The 16,644-nt window shown below is 55.2% G+C and overlaps 1 protein-coding gene across 3 annotated transcripts in view; it reads left to right on the plus strand.

The window, feature by feature from the left end:
* LOC117640037 (diacylglycerol kinase eta) overlaps positions 1-16,644 on the plus strand; it is a 66,510-nt gene that overhangs the window by 869 nt on the left and 48,997 nt on the right. For all 3 annotated transcript variants that reach the window (XM_034376229.1, XM_034376227.1, XM_034376228.1), the window contains exon 2: positions 7,834-7,944. In XM_034376229.1, the coding sequence (XP_034232120.1) occupies positions 7,858-7,944 (87 nt within the window). In that variant the 5' untranslated portion in view covers positions 7,834-7,857. The remainder of the gene's footprint in view (positions 1-7,833; positions 7,945-16,644) is intronic.

Genomic DNA, 16,644 nt, shown 5'->3' on the forward strand with positions numbered 1-16,644 from the left:
TGTCGGTTTGGTAACATAACCGTTAACTGTTTCATTATTTCACATTGTAGTGTGAAGTCATCTCAGATCCGTTGCGGCTTGTCACTGGATTTGTTGTGAAATAAATCCAGCATTTTCCTTTGGAACTCAACCAACTGATATTGATTAAAACTATTAACGTGATTTAAACGCTGTTGATAAATAACCCTCAGTAAATAATCTTCCGTTTCTATATCGATGTCATAATCGTTCTCACTGTTGTTTGCTCATCGACGATGGACAATCCCTGTGATTGAGGTTTTCTGTCGCTAAAAATTATTGGGTTGGAAAGCCATATCCTGCTCTTTTCATTCAATGAATCCCCTTCAAGGTAGTTATCGAGATTATAAACTGGGTTGTGTGTTTTCTGGGCACACGTCACGAGCAGGGTTTGACTTTCTCAGTTCTTTTGTGAGCCTGCCGCTTTCTGAAGAATGGCAGACATTACTTTTTGACAAGTGATCTCACTGTGTGGAAAGCCTCAGCACCTGTGTGTAATTATTCCGTGATGAACACGCAGATGTTTGAATGGATTGTTCAGCTTGCGGCTTGGTGAATGTTTTTAGCCATACCCTCACTGAAAACTTAAGTGTGTACCGAGTACACACATTGAGCACATAAGTACTGAGTACACACTTAAGTTTTCAGTGCTGTCATTACAAGCCTGTAATACAAATTTCATGATCGAACACAACAGCTCATTAACGTCCACAGAGAGACAGCAAAACAAAAGCACGCTGGTCCAAATCCTTTGGAAGCCTGCCCCTCTGCTCGGGGCAATGAGTGCGTAGAATGGTGTGGTCTCTCACAGGGGTGCTGAGTGGGGCTGGTGGGGCCTGGGGCGGTCTGTTTGTGTGGCCAAAGCTGCAACCCGTACCCGCACAGCAGGCCGGTTCCGAGAGTCGTTTTCGTCGCTGTCTCTCTCGCACTCATTGGGCGTTCCGTAGGGGGGTGGGAGGGAGACAGAGCGACTGTCTCTCTCGCACTCATTGGGCGTTCCGTAGGGGGGTGGGAGGGAGACAGAGCGACTGTCTCTCTCGCACTCATTGGGCGTTCCGTAGGGGGTGGGAGGGAGACAGAGCGACTGTCTCTCTCGCACTCATTGGGCGTTCCGTAGGGGGGTGGGAGGGAGACAGAGCGACTGTCTCTCTCGCACTCATTGGGCGTTCCGTGGGGGGGTGGGAGGGAGACAGAGCGACTGTCTCTCTCGCACTCATTGGGCGTTCCGTAGGGGGTGGGAGGGAGACAGAGCGACTGTCTCTCTCGCACTCATTGGGCGTTCCGTAGGGGGGTGCGAGGGAGACAGAGCGACTGTCTCTCTCGCACTCATTGGGCGTTCCGTAGGGGGGTGGGAGGGAGACAGAGCGACTGTCTCTCTCGCACTCATTGGGCGTTCCGTAGGGGGGTGGGAGGGAGACAGAGCGACTGTCTCTCTCGCACTCATTGGGCGTTCCGTAGGGGGGTGCGAGGGAGACAGAGCGACGAACCGCTGTGCGCGGAGTCACTCTTCAGCCGTCCCGCGGACTGCCACACTGCCACGCCCCGCGGCCGCGGCCCGGGCCCGCCCAGCACCCACCCCTTCCCGCGCCCCTACTGCGCCGTTACCTCCTCCCCCTCCCCTCCCCTCCCCATTTCCTCTCCCCCTTTATCTCTCGCTTTCAGCTCGCGCTGTCCTGGCCCCGCCGGCCCCGCCCCAGCCCCGCCCATGCGTGCGAACGAGACGGCAATCTTTCCGTTTGACTTCGGCCCGCTCCGCTTTCGCGCGTCGACCCCGCGGCCCCGCGGTGGCGGCAAATCCGAGAGTCGCTTCCGTCGCGCTGTCTCTCTCGCACCCATTGGGGCGTCCCGCACAGGTGCGAGAGAGACATCGACGAAAACCTCACTCTGGCGACGCCCATCCTTCCCAGCGGCCGGCGGGGATCTGGCTTTGGATTTTCATAAAACAGCAAACGGAAAAAGAAGAAACGGTAAATGGGGTTGATTCTCCTTTTTTCGCGCGCTGCCCTCCGGGCGGAGGGTGGGCGGGAGGGGGAGGCGGGCGCCGGCGGCTCTGCGGGCCCTAAGTGCTGCTGCTTGTCCTCATCTGTTGCTCCGCCACGCCACCCCTTAACCCTCTCTGTCCGTCTGTTTCCGTCTGTCTGTCCGTCTGTCTATGTCTGTCTGTCCGTCTGTCTCTCTGTCTCTCTGTCTGTCTCTCTGTCTGTCCGTCCGTCTGTCTGTCTGTCTGTCCGTCCGTCTGTCTATGTCTGTCTGTCGTCTGTCTGTCTGTCTGTCTGTCTGTCTGTCTGTCTGTCTCACACACCAACCACGCGCTGCCAGTCGGTGTAGCCAGGCAGCACCACCGCGGCCTTCGAGGCTCTATATTGGACATGGAATCCATGTCGCTGCCGAGCTGTCGCAGGCCGATTCCGAACAGCAGTCGCACTTTCGTCGCTCTGTCTCTCTCGCACTCGTGGCGCATTCCGTAGGGGTGCGAGAGAGACAGCGCTGGCGGCGCTGGCGCGTGGCTCAGCCCGGCTCAGCCGTGCGGCGCTAAGTGCGCGTCAAACTGTAGACTGATTCCGAGAGTCCTTTTCGTCGCTCCGTCCCTCTCGCACCTATACGGGACGCCCCGCGAGTGCGAGAGCGACAGTGCGACGTAAAGGACTCTCGGAATGAGTCTGCTGCCCGCATGGCGCGCCCCGCGGACGCGGTGGACGATGCTGGACCTCATTACTGCCACATTGACGTGATGCGAGGCATTAGGGTGTAGCACACTGTAGGACACGCCCCGCTTGATAAAAAAAGGGAAAGGCCCCCTTCCCCGCACTGTAAAAAAATTCCGTACTTTTGTACGGAAATGGTACAGAAAAATATAGTACGGAGGCACGGAGAAAAGTACGGAACGTTCCGTAGTTGGCAAGTACGGACGCTCCAGGCAAATTATTGACCAGACATCGCCAGACATGTTCCGTACTTTTTTCTCACAGCGCGCGCGTGCTTTGTCTCTGCAGGCTCGACGCACAGTCAAATTGGAGCGGCAAAATCCGGAACGGCTCTCGACGGAAAACGCCAGGAAGCGAGTCAGGAAATGAATCTGAATTTGTTGGTCCCGGAAACGAACGACACAAGCGTCCTCCATCCCTCCTGGTTCAACAGGTTCAGCCATTAAAGATTTAGTAAAGGGAATTCCTAAAATTGACCAAATTATTTACTGTTACTTACAGAAATGGATTTGTCTCAACAAGGCAAACTAAAACTTGCAGGATTATGTTGTGGACTTGGATTGTGAAATGAGGAAGGCTCATAGCTGTTTTGCACCGCCGCAGTGGGCCAGAGGACCGGCGCAGGCGGCCAAAACTCTAGACGCGTTTTGAGCTCCAGAGTAACTAAACACAACTCGAACCGAGCGTGTGACCCCACCAATGGATTCCACGATCGGAGAGCAATCCATTGGTGGGGTCGCACGCTCGGTTCAAGTCCTGTTTAGTTACTCTGGAGCTCAAAACGCGTCTGAGATTTGGACCACCTCAACCGGTCTTCCGGCCCACTGTGCGCCATGTGAAAACTTTCGAAGCTCAGGACTTTTGAACTTCGCATCCAAGCCTTTGCCATTTCCGTGCCGTTTTTAAGGACGCCAGTTATGACTCAGCGATCCCGCGAGAAAGACAGAGCGTTGCGTTAGTGCGAGGGATTCCTCGCTGTGCCTTGCTTCGCTTGCTTGCGAGGAGGTGGTGGTGCATCGGTCATTCACCAGCCCGTGTGTTGTGCCGGCGTGGCGCGGCGCGGCGTGGCACGGTTAAAAATAGCCACCTAATGGAGCGGCGCGGGGTATCGCCGTCGTGGCCTCCCCGAGGGGGTAACCACTCGCGTAATACCCTGTACACAAAAACCGTGTATTACGCGTAATACACTTAGTCGTTATACCTTTTTCGGGTCAAATGTGCCAAATTTTTGCATTTTAAGGCCGTAATACATGTGTAATACCTCCGTAATACAGCGTAATACCGAGTAGTCTGTACACGATTTCTTGAAGTGTTTACCCCCTCGGGCCTCCCCCACCCTTCCCTCCCCCTCTTCATCACCCTCCCCTTCCCCTCCCCCGTTTCCTCCTTCGCTTCGCGGGGGCTAGCTAGTTTGGGCCTTTTGTGGCGGACAGCTGACTGGTTCCGAGAGTCGTTTTCGTCGCTCTGTCCCTCTCGCACTCTTGGGGCGTCTCCTACGTGTGCGAGCGAGACAGAGCGACGAAAACGACTCTCGGAATCGGTCCCCGGGCCGACGGGGCCGACGGGGCCGAGCACGCCGGACGCGGAGGCGCGAGGGAGGCGGCAGAGCGGCGTTCGCGGAACACGAAAAGCGGTGAAAACGGCCAAAGCGGCCAAAGCGGCCAAAGCGGCCAAAGCGGCCAAAGCGGCCAAAGCGGCCAAAGCGGCCAAAGCGGCCAAAGCGGCCAAAGCGGCCAAAGCGGCTCAGCGGTCCGCGGAAATTCAATCGAGACGAAAGGCCGCCCTGCAGACCGATTCCGAGAGCCCTTCGCGTCGCTCCGTCTCTCTCGCACCCGCACGGGTCGCCCCATGAGTGCGAGAGAGACGGAGCGATGAAAACGACTCTCGGCCTGCTGCCGTGAAAATGAGAAAGCGGGCGGAATGAACAGCCAACGCGCTCGGGTCCTTTGGGTAGCCTGCAAATCGTTTCAACGTGGAGAACGATTAATGTGCCCCCCACCCTTGCCCCCCACCCCCTACAGGAAATTGAAATGGCAGAACCCGTATTGCTTCGTGTGCCTCAAACCACGGAGAAATCGACAGGTAAATGGGACCGCATTGATTTTTTTTTTGGCTCTGGAACGACACTGGTCTCCGTAGATTCTGGAACGGAATCCCAGTACTTCGTAGATTTTACTAGCCAGGGGAAGGCCTTCGGCCTCGATGCTGAGCTGGATTCTGCTGGAGATGGAAATGCATTTTCATCAGTAGTAAATTTGGATGTGTTTATTTTGAAAATGAGCCTTTTTTAGGGGTTCCCAAGAACCCCTATTGTCCGAGGTCCGTGGATTCTTCCCCCCCCCCCTCTCCGATTTTCAAATAAACAACTCTAAACTATTTCAACCATAAAAAAAACGAAAATTCCAATTTTTTTCGAAAATTCATCGTGGAAATTTTCCGTAAACGCGAAAAACATAAATTTGCAACAATCGAAAACGAGAACCGTTAATGATATGAAAAAATGGTTCAAATAAAAAATGTGCCACTCCTCAAAACTAAACCTCCTGGCTCATCAAAGTAACAAGAAATCATATATGTTCTGAGCAAATGGTCAAAACATGAAAAAAAATCTCCATGGCAACGGCATGGTCCCATCGTACCACCCGTCAAAATTTGAAGTCGCCCATTTAAAAAAATCTAAACGCCGTGAAATTCGAAAATGCTAATGCTAACACATTGCACGGTGTCTCAACGTTGGAACATCTTTAAAGTCTGTCACTACTAAAAAGTTCGTAGCAGAAACGACACATCAAATTAATTTTCGTCGGTTGGCACCAATATGCTTGCCGTCTGCGCCCTTTCGAAAATCGCGAGGCTGAAAGAACGAACAGGCGCGCATTGAAACTGCCCCTCCATTGTTGCTGAGGTTGGATTGTTTGGCATGCTCTCAAAGGCTGCGGTTGTCTTGTCATGTTTTCCTCGATTTTCAACCAGTTATGGAAACGGGAACACCGTGCAATGCGATTAGCATTGGAATTTTTTTTTTTTTTTTTTTTTTGGGGGGGGGGGGTGATAGCCAGGAAGTATGCTTTTGCGCGAAGGATTGTGATTCGGCAATGGTTGGTTTCTCCTTGAATCGACGGAAGGCTATTTAATAATCTAAAACTAAATGTTCCAACCAATCCTAACCTAACCTAACGGGCTCGTGACATATCTTACTCTACTCGTGACAGATCTTACCCTACTCTCGACAGATCTTATTCTCAAACTAAATGGTCCAACCAAACCTAACCTAACCTAACGGGCTCGTGACAGATCTTTCTCTACTCGTGACAGATCTTACCCTACTCTCGACAGATCTTATTCTCAAACTAAATGGTCCAACCAATCCTAACCTAACCTAACGGGCTCGTGACAGATCTTTCCCTACTCTCGACCGATCTTATTCTCAAACTAAATGGTCCAACCAATTCTAACCTAACCTAACGGGCTCGTGACAGATCTTACTCTACTCGCGAAAGATCATACCCTACTCGCGACAGATCTTATTCTCAAACTAAATGGCCTATGAAGCGTGGCGTATAGGGTTTAAAAATTACCGGTAATTTTCAATCTGGACGGTAAATTACGGTAACATTGGTCATTTACCGTAATTTACGGTAAATAACGGAAAAATTCGATCTTATGTTTACGTGCACTTTTGCATGTAAACTGTTAATAATTTGTTTTCAAAGGGAATTTTAGACTAGCGGAGTGTTTTAAAAGGCATATGAAAGTGGTTGAGACACTTTTATTGCCAAATATTCATGCCTTTGTGCACTCTGAGTAAATTTCAGCTGTAAAAACATCAGGAAGGTTAGGTTAAGTCGAAAATTACCGTAATTTACCGATTTTCGCAGAGTAAATTACCGTAAATTACCGGTATTTTACCCATTCTTACTGGTAAGTTTACCAGGCTTTAAATCCCTAGTGGCGTACGACTATGGAGCTTGGACTATTGAGCTTGGACTATAGAATATGGACTATGGAGCTTGGACTATGGAGCCTGGACTATGGAGCTTGGACTATGGAGCTTGGACTATAGAGCTTGGACTATAGAGCTTGGACTATGGAGCTTGGACTATGGAGCTTGGACTATGGAGCTTCGACTATGTATACGCATATGAATATAGTAAAAATAAACAGAGGAAGATACCTCTTGTAAACTAAAGGTATCGGGGGGGGGGGGTCGGACAAATGAGCTATTCAAAATCCCAAACAGGGTGCTTCGCTTCGCTCAGCAAAAAAGTCAAATTTTGACATTCTCTTCCTTTTCTGAGGACGCTTGTGTCACGGTCATAAAAATCAGATTCATAATGTGGCTCGCGTGAGAAACGTTTTCAGAAGAGAATCGTTAGCCTACGGATTCTGTCGTCTCACTTCTCTGAGCACACTTAATTCTTATCCATCACTATGGATGGTAAGTTATGTACGAATTTGTGTATTAATCACGAGAAGTCAGGTACGATTTTATAAATACTCAAGCACAATATGGAAATATTGCCCCTAATTTACGTATAAAATTGTGCCATGGACAATGAAAGTGCATAAGCATTTAGTGTGTGCAGTTTCTCCTGTTTATATGTTCTTTTTTCAAAGTTTTTTTTTTAAAATGTATTTTAATATTTTTGGCGGGATGGCCGTGCGCCGAACGAGACGAGACTGGCTGGCGGGTTCTTGGCGGTCGAAACGGATATATCAATAATGGCGGCCTGGTGTGCCTGCACCGTATAAGTGGGGCGTGTCCGACTCTGTCAATAGCACGCCGTGTATCGGCCGGCCCGAGAGTCGCTTTTGTCGCTCTATCTCCCTCACACTCGTGGCCCGAACTGAGGTGCGAGAGAGACAGAGCGACGAAAACGGCTCTCGGTCCGCCAGTCCGGGCGGGACTATTGGCAGATTTGGCGATGCTGGCCGGCCTTTGTGTCGGCGGACGCCATCGGGCTGCTGGCAGACCACCACACTGGACGATGGGAAAACAAAAACAAATAAAAGGCATTCGGCCGGTTGATTGGGGCTCCGGCTTCGGCTGTGAGATTAAACGAGGACAACGCGAGTTTGAATGTGGTTTTTTGTTTTGGCCGTTTTCCAGGCCGTGGCCAAGGAGGGCTTCCTGATGAAGCAGACGTCCTCCTTCAGCCGCTGGCGGCGGCGGTACTTCAAGCTCCAGGGGACCAAACTGTACTACGCCAAAAATAATAAGGTAGGTGAACAACTCACCCTCCCAGAAACAAAACTCCACACTTACGCCGTACTTTTTGCAGACAGTAAGAGTTACAGTTAGACCAGTGTAGTACAGAAAAACTGTTCCCAGAAAAATTGCTTCTCATATAAGTCCATGTAAATAAAAATCGTCCTATGGCTGGCCCATACTGTTTCCTGTGACTTTTTTTCACAGTGCACCCCCTATACTAAGAGGGAATATACTTCACACATTTCTTGCACAAAATTTGAACCAATTCCACGTGCAGCCAAAACGCCTGTAGGTAGGCATGCGGCGACACGTGTGGCAAAAGACGGCAGAAATCTCGCACATTCTTGCACGTTTCCGACGTCATTGTACACAACATTTTACAGTGCCTCACCCCTCGTCCCTCCCCCCCCTCCCCAATTTCGGCGTGTTGCGCAACGGGTCCCTTATCACGCGCGGGGCCTAGCGGGCGGGGCCTAGCGGACGCAGGGCCCTCGTCACCGGGCCGCGCGCTCGTCACGGCGTCACACCGAGCACACCTTGTTTGGCCTGACGGCCAAGGACGGCCCGCGTGGGTACCGGCCGAGGCAGGGGGTACAGGCGCTGTCAAAAGCTGTCACCGTGCTGGGTACACGGTGAAAACGGAACCTGGTTTTCCCAGGAACTCCCTGGAAACCGCCTGTGTCTCTCATAGGCTTCCTGGGAAAGCCAGGTACCGTTTTTACCCTGTACATTCCGTCAAGCCCTATTACGCTACACCGTAAGTCCCTTTTAGGCGTGCGATAATATTATCGAAATTTTACCACCGCGCGAGCGCGGATCCCGAGGGGGTCAAAAGGGTACCCCCCTCCCCCTCCCCTTTCAGATAGCCGCCTGAAATGTATACACAAAACGTGTGTACTCAGTACACTCCTCGAGTCGCTACAAGCTTGCACTTCGAGGCGTGTACTTGCCTAAGCACTAACTGTAGTCAATTGGGTAACTGTAGTCAATTCTGGGGTAACTTGACCCAGTTTTGGGTGTGCTTGAGGATAGTTTGAGACGATATCGGGTTGATTAGAGACAGGCCATAAACCACATGCTTGGTTACTCTGGCCTCCTGCAATGCTTAATTTTCAAAAGCTGAGCAGTACTATTTCAGGACCAGGCTTGCCAATGTGTGGCGTTTCAAAACGGCTTGCCAATGTTGTGGACCCGCGAACTAGCCCAGACTGGCCCATGGCTTTGCAGTGTGTGGTACCGTGGACAGGTGACCCGAGTGCACACCCCCTCTGTGCCGGGCGGCGGGGCGAGGCGGGGCGAGGCCGGCGGGGTGATGGCACACGGCACGGCGGCACCCTTCGTGCCCGTTTAGCGTTTCGCTCCGCCCCTGGGCCATGCCCGGGCCCTGCAGACTGATTCCGAGAATCGTTTTCGTCGTTCTGTCTCCCTCGCACTCACGCGGCGTCCCTTATGGGTGCGAGAGGGACAGACAGCGACGAGTCCGAGTCTCGAAATCGGCCCGCTGGGCCCTGGCTGCGGCAAATTAACGTGATGAGGCCCGGGGCGTGGCCGCCGCCTCGGCCGCTGCCGCTGGAGTCAATATTATGTCTCTAAATGACGTGCGGCTTGCGGTGTAGTAGTTCGCCGGCCAGGGTGGACCGCCCCGCCCCGGCCCGCCCCGGCAATCCACGAGAACAGCGAGGACATTGCCACGCGCGCCAGCACACTGATTCCGCAATAGTCATACTCGTCGCTCTGCCTCTCTCGCACTCATGGGGCGTCCCGTCTAGGTGCGAGTGAGACGAAACGACGAATACGACTCTCGGAATCAGCCTGCTGGTGGTAGCAGAGTACCAGACGGTTCGGGGACCCTTACTTCTCGCGTCTATTCAATTTGCCCCGTGTCGTACTTTCCCGCCCTTTCCGTCGCGACCTTATTCGGCAGTGTGGTGCCCTCGTCGCTCCGTCTCTCTCGCACTCGCAGGGCGTCCCGCGGGGGTGCGAGAGAGACAGAGCGACGACGACGCCGTTCAGAAAGAGCCTTGCCACTCCGGCCGCGCGTCTCTTTATGGAGCTCGATTTCTATCGCTGATCGGCGAGATGACGTGGGCTGGCTCGCTGCGCAGGGCCCCACGCCTCCCCGGGGGGCACTGGAATGGGATTACTGGGAAGCGGAATGGAGCCGTAAAGGGGCGCGACGTGTCACACAGGGACAGTCAGGCCGCGCCGGACGGACAGGCCGGACGGACAGACAGACAGGCGGGCAGACAGACAGACAGACATTGGCGAGGGTGGCGTGCATGGTGCAACAAGAAGGCATCGGCGTGCCCGTCGGACAGTCTGGCCGCAGCGGCCGGTTCGTCTTGTCTCGTCTCCTCCAATCTGCAGCAGACTGATTCCGAGGAGAGTCGTCCTCGTCGCTCTGTCCCTGCCGCACTCATGGGGCGTCCCGTACGGGTGCGAGAGAGACAGAGCGAGACTCTCGGAATCAGTCTGCAGAGACCGGGACGAAGGGACGTCGGCCGCCTCAAGTGCAGTGCACACTGCATTCCCCAAGGCGGCCCGCTGCGCCTTGGCTGCGCACAGTGGGCCAGAAGCCGGTGGAGGCGGCCAAAACTCTAGACGCGTTTTGAGTTCCAGAGTCGCTAAATGGGACTCGAACCGAACGTGTGACCCCACCAATGGATTGCTCTCCGAACGAGGAATCCATTGGTGGGGTCACACGTTCGGTTCGAGTCCCATTTAGCGACTCTGGAGCTCAAAACGCGTCTAGAGTTTTGGCCGCCTCCACCGGCTTCTGGCCCACTGTGCTGCGCCTTGGCTGCGCCCACGCGTCCTGCGGGTGCCTGCGGGCCGCCCCGTCGGTGCGAGAGAGACGGACGGCGGGGCGGCGAAGGCTCTGCAGGCCGAGGCTCGCTGAGGCTGGCCTGTAATGGCGTACCCGATTGGCCGCTTTGTGCCCCACTCGGTTCCGAAAATAGCCTTGCACAAGTTTGTGCGCGTCTGTCGTCAAAATGGAGGCGGTCACATCTAGCGTCCCCTCGCTGTACCCCACCCGGCCTCACTCCGCCCCGCCTCACCCCACCCCGCCTCGCCCCACTGGTCTCGTCTCGGCCGCCGCGATCAGAGACATGCCGCAGCAGGTTCTGCGCACCACATGGACCTCGTCCACCCCCTCCCACACTGCCCCGTTGCGGCGCGTTGCGGTCAATCCGATGCGGGATGTCCAAGGCAGCGCCAGGCGCCAAAACGGTCACAAATGTCTGAAAAATCGTGTATTGATCAACTTTGCGGCAATACTGCTCCCAAACTAAGGTAGATTCGCACTCCGTAACAAAGGCATGCTAAAGGAAGGTCCAAAGACCAAATGCCCGTTGAGGGAGGACGGCATACCGCCTCGGATTAGACGCAGTGGCTGCTTAAAGTCGGCTCAAAACACGATTTTTCAAAGACATTTGTGACCGTTTTGATCATTTTTGCTGCAATACTGCTTCCAAACTAAGGTGGATTATCGCACTTTGTATCAAAGGCATGCTAAAGGAGGGGTCGCGTGGGGTTGCGAAATTTTTCCTAGGGGTCGCGGAAATTTTTCGCTACAAATTTGGGGTCGCGAACCGAAAAAGGTTGAGAAACGCTGGCCTGTGGGGTGATGACGAGCGTGGCGGCGCGACAACGCGGTGATGGCCGTGACCCTCGTGGTGATGACGGCCAGTGCGACGTGTGGACGGGGCGGGGCAATGCAGCAAAGTGGGAGTTTTAAAGGGGGTGGGACGCTGCGGGGGGTAGACGGGGCAATGGCGAGGAGGGAAAAGGGGGGGGGGGAGGGGGAGCTGCCCACGGCCTTCATAAACTGGGCAGTATTGTTTTACAGCCGCGTCCGTTGCAGTCCGCTGCTTCGCACGGTGGTGGGGCCCGGGCCGGCTGGCTGCCCGGCCGCCCCCAGGCGGCGCGTGGACGCTGCTGCGTCGCAATTTGAAAAAAAAAATGAACGAAAAAAAAAAATTGCATGATAAATGCCTGTGGTCTGCCTCTTCTCGTGCGCATCGTATACGCCGAGCCTTAACTGTACACTCGAGCTGAAACGTTTCGCCTAAAATTTCAGCAGACCTTTGCGCCCACCCCCACCGCCCCACGGCTGGCCAGAAGGCTGTTGGTGGCGGTCAAAATCCCGGACGGATTTCGAGCTCTAGAGTCGCTAAGTGGGATTCGAACCGAACGTGTGACCCCACCAATGGATTGCTCTCGGAACGAGGAATCCATTGGTGGGGTCACACGCTCGGTTCGAGTCCTGTTTAGCACTCTGGAGCTCTGCACGCGTGTAGAGTTTTGGCCGCCTGTACCGGTCTTCTGGCCCACTGTGCAGGGGAAGCTCCTCCCTCTCCGCGCCCGGCGTGCGTCGAGGTGCGTCACACGTAGTCGGCTCGTGGCACGCACTCTGACCTTCCATGATTCCAGCGGCGCGACAACTTCATCGCGCGGTTCGCACCCGCAACAAGGGTCGGATGGGCCGGCCCTTAAAGGTCACGTCGACACGGGTCGGGCCTGTCGGGCCGAGAGGAAAAGGGGGGGGGGTACCTAAGCAGCGAAGGGGCGAAGTGAGCGCCCCCGCCCACCTGGCGAGCGATTCCGAGGAGCGTTGATGCGTCGCTCTGTCTCTCTCTCGCACGTCCCCGGGTCCTGCGGGTCCTCCGGGACGCGCCGCGAGTGCGACAGAGACAGAGCGACGCGGAGGCAGCCTGCGGCGCCACGTGCCCGGACTGGAAACGGAGCGGGGCTGCTCGTCGTCTAGACCGCGAGGCAGCGTGCGCAGCGTGCGCGCCGTTATGTTGTTGTTGCTGCTGTTGTTGCTGCTGACGCCGTGTCTTGTTGTGCGTTCTGCTGTTGTTGTTGTTGTTGTTTTTTTGTTGTTGTTGTTTTTGGGGGCGAGGGGGAGTGTAGAGGGACGTGGCGGCGCCGTGCCGCGCGGCGGGCCTTGCGGTGCGCGGCGGAGCGGGCCTGCCGTGCCTGCCGGGGATTGCCGTTCTGAGAACACGGCAAGAGGGGAGGGAAGGGGCGCAGACACGCCACTGGGAATTTGTTTCCCAGGAAACGGGAGGGAACGCAGCGGAGCGCGCGTAGCTCGTGGTCTGCTGCTGCTGCTGCTGCTAGTGGCGCTCCAGCAGACCGATTCCGAGAGTCGTTTCCGTCGCGCTGTCGCTCTCGCACTCATGCTGCGTCCCGTAGAGGCGCAGAGAGACAGAGCGACGGAAACGACTCTTGGAATCCGATTGACGGAATTTGCCCGCTCGGCCAATCACTCTGGCGATGGCATTTCCCCTTGCGGTCGGTGGGAATGTGTTCCCGGTATGGCCTCATCATCGTCGGCCGCGCGGCCGCGTTGTTTGCGTATGGATGGCACCGTCCAAGTATCACGTGTGCTCTGCCTGTGATTTCCTCCATTTCCTAGAAAAGCTTGCGCTGCTCTCCCTTTTTCCCTTTTTCCTCCCTCTATGGGGGTTTAAAAACCGGGATGGTGTGAACGGGACCCATCCCAGCCACTTCGTCCCCCCCCCTTCCCCCCTTTCAGTCACTGTATCCCCCCCCCAGTGTGTTCGGTACAGGTTTCTGTTTCCTTTTCTCTTCTTTTTTTTCTTCTTCCTTTTTTCCCTTCCCATGTGGGGCTCGGGGGGGTCAAGAAAGGGGATACCGTTCGGAAAGCCGAGGCTACCCTGCGGGGCATCAGGGATTTAAGGATAAGGGGAATTTACGCCCTACAGGGGCCCCCCCTTCCCGCTTCCCCCCCCCCCCCTTCCTCTTTTTTCCCCTTTCTCTCCCTCATGGGCTCCCCCAGGGTGCGGGGAGAAAGGGAAAGGGGAGAAGGAGGAGGGAGAAGAGGGCGGCCCCCCGGGCCGCCTTACGTCCTACTCTCCCGGGGGCTGGCGGCGCCGGGTTTACCCTGGCCCCCCCCCCATCTCCTTGGCCCCCCCCCGCCCGGGCCGGGGGTGGAAACGCCCCAAAACCGCGGAAATTAAGCAGTTTACGCTGCTCTGGTCCGACGTCGCATTGTGGCCGCCGCACACGCAGCAACGCGCGGGCGTTTCTTTTCCCCTTCTTTCTCATGGTCCCCGCTCAGAGAAACATTTTTTGACGGGTCTTGTTTGGTGAACATTTGCGTGGCTGTCTCCCTTGTCCGCTGACAAGTTGTTGATGCAGTTTTAAAATGCGAAGCCGAAGCCGCCCGCCTCCGGTCCCCCGGCCTGCCTCGGCCCACTCCAGCGCTCCCTCCCCTCCGGTCCCCTCGCCGCCTCGCCGCATGGCGGCGTTCTTGGCAGCGGCTCCGGCCAACTTTGACTAATGGTTTGGATACAAGAGCGCGCCCAGGCCTCGCCGTGCCGCGCCACGCCGTGCAGTGCCGTGCCGTGCCGTGCCACGCCACCGCGAGCCGGATTCTCAATCCGTCATTCAAATTAAGCGCCCAGCGCCTGGAGTAACAAATAGCGGTGCCGCCGCGGAGCCGCGGCCGGGCTCTCCGTGCTCTCCCCGGCGCGTCCCCCAGCAGACTGATTCCGAGAGTCGTTTCCGTCGCTCCTGTCCCTCTCGCACTCACGGGGCGCCCCGTGTAGGTGCGAGAGAGACAGAGCGACGGGAACGACTCTCAGTCCACAGCGTCCCAGCGCTTCCCTCCCCCCGTCACGTCGCGTCCCTCCACTGTACAAATTTGTTGTCGCTCGATGGAAAATAAAATCGTTAATGACATTTTCATCTCTTGGAAGTGTGACAGTTTAATCACGAATTGATGAAATTTTCACCAAAGCTCTTACTTCATTGCATGGGCAACAATGTCATCATCCAGGTTTCGCGACGTTCTTGTGCAGAAAATTTGCGAAAATTCGCCTTGAAATTGTCATTACACGACAACCAATCCTTTCACAGCGTACATCACCAACATAGACTGCACTTTTTAATTGTGGTTTTACATTTATTGTTTGTGGGAGTGTTGTCGCTGTCGAATTCGGTCTCGTTTTCGCGCTGCGGGGCGCCGTTTCGAGATGACGAGGCCGATTCGGCGACGCGCGACGCGGTGCCGCTGCAGACTGATTCCGAGAGTCGTTTTCGTGACGTTCTGTCTCCCTCGCACTCATGGGGGTGTCCCCCGTACACAGTAAACTTCTTACGGATACATCCTATCTGTATTACGGACATTTTTGTGCAATTGCAATTACGGATAGATTTTGCTTGTAATACGGATGAAATCATCCGTATTACAAAGAGTTTTACGTCCGTAACATACAGACGAAAATATCCGTATGGTACGGACGTAAAACTCTTTGTAATACGGATGATTTCATCCGTATTACAAGCAAAATCTATCCGTAATTGCAATTGCACAAAAATGTCCGTAATACAGATAGGATGTATCCGTAAGAAGTTTAGTGTGTAGGTGCGAGAGAGAGCGACGAAACCGACTCTCGGAATCAGTCTGCTGCTCCCAGTTTGTATGGCGAGCGCTTTCTGTAATTGGAGCAGGCGGGGCAGGCGGGGGTGGGGCCTTGCCTCCGCCGTCCTCCGAGGGGCCCTCGGTGGGCCGCGCCGCATGCACCCCTCCCCTCCCCTCCCCCTCGACCATCCCCCCTCCCCTCTCCCCCCGCCTGGTGCGGGTGTCGCAAGCGGCCGCGCGGCGGACCGACCGGAGATGAAAAATCATTTACTCGGATCGCACCGGAGGGACCGGATCGTCGTCGGCACCGGAGGCGTGCCGGAGGCGAGTGCCGGTCGGCCCGCTCAGCCAATCACGTGCTCCAATTTAAATTTGCCGGCGGAGGGTAGCGTCGTCGCCGCCTCCCGCCTCGCCTCGGCCGCCGCACAGTGGGCCAGCAGACCGGCGCAGGCAGCCGAAACTCTTGACGCGTTTTGAGCTCCAGAGTCGCTGAATTGGACTCGAACCGAACGTGTGACCCCACCAATGGATCGCTCTCCGAACGAGGAATCCATTGGTGGGGTCACATGGCTTGATTGGAGTCCTGTTCAGCTACTTTGGAGCTCAAAACGCGTCTAGAATTTTGGCCGCCTCCACCGGTCTTCTGGCCCACTGGGGGCTGGCGGAACGAAACAAGACGATCAGCAAGCGGCGCCCTGCGGGAGAGTCGTTTTTGTCGCTCTGTCTTTCTCGCACTCATAAGATCCGTATCTGTGCGAGAGAGAGAGAGAGAGAGAGAGAGAGAGAGAGAGAGAGAGAGAGAGAGAGAGAGAGAGAGAGAGAGAGAGAGAGAGAGAGAAGAGAGAGAGAACGGCGAAAACGACTGTTGGAATCAGTCTGCAGCCGCGGTCGAGGCCTAGGGCGCCTGCGAGAGGCAGGGTAGGCCACGCGCTGCGCAGCCGTGCCGGCGGGCTGCCTATCCCGAGTTCCGCGGGCGCTAGCGGCCAAGTCACTCGCTCGGTGAAGTCGCTGGGTCGGAAAGATAGCCGGTGACCCCACTATTTTTGCAAACAAGGATCTGTTATATGCGTTTGAAAGGTCTTTAAATTCTTCATAAGATGGCTTAGAGTCTTCCAAAATCAATTATGGGGAAATAGAACAAAGTCGACCAGAAGTTTAACATTCTTAGAGCAGCTGGCACTTCTTCCCTAAGTGCCGTGCAAAGCTCCGACTCGGCGCGAAGTCACTAACTCGGTGTGAAGTCACTTTCTCGATGTGAAGTCACTATCTCGATGTGAACACGGCAAAAACGGAACCTGGTTTTCCCAGAAAGC

This window comes from Thrips palmi, unplaced genomic scaffold (assembly GCF_012932325.1).
Source record: "Thrips palmi isolate BJ-2018 unplaced genomic scaffold, TpBJ-2018v1 HiC_scaffold_12, whole genome shotgun sequence".
Classification (NCBI taxonomy): domain Eukaryota; kingdom Metazoa; phylum Arthropoda; class Insecta; order Thysanoptera; family Thripidae; genus Thrips; species Thrips palmi.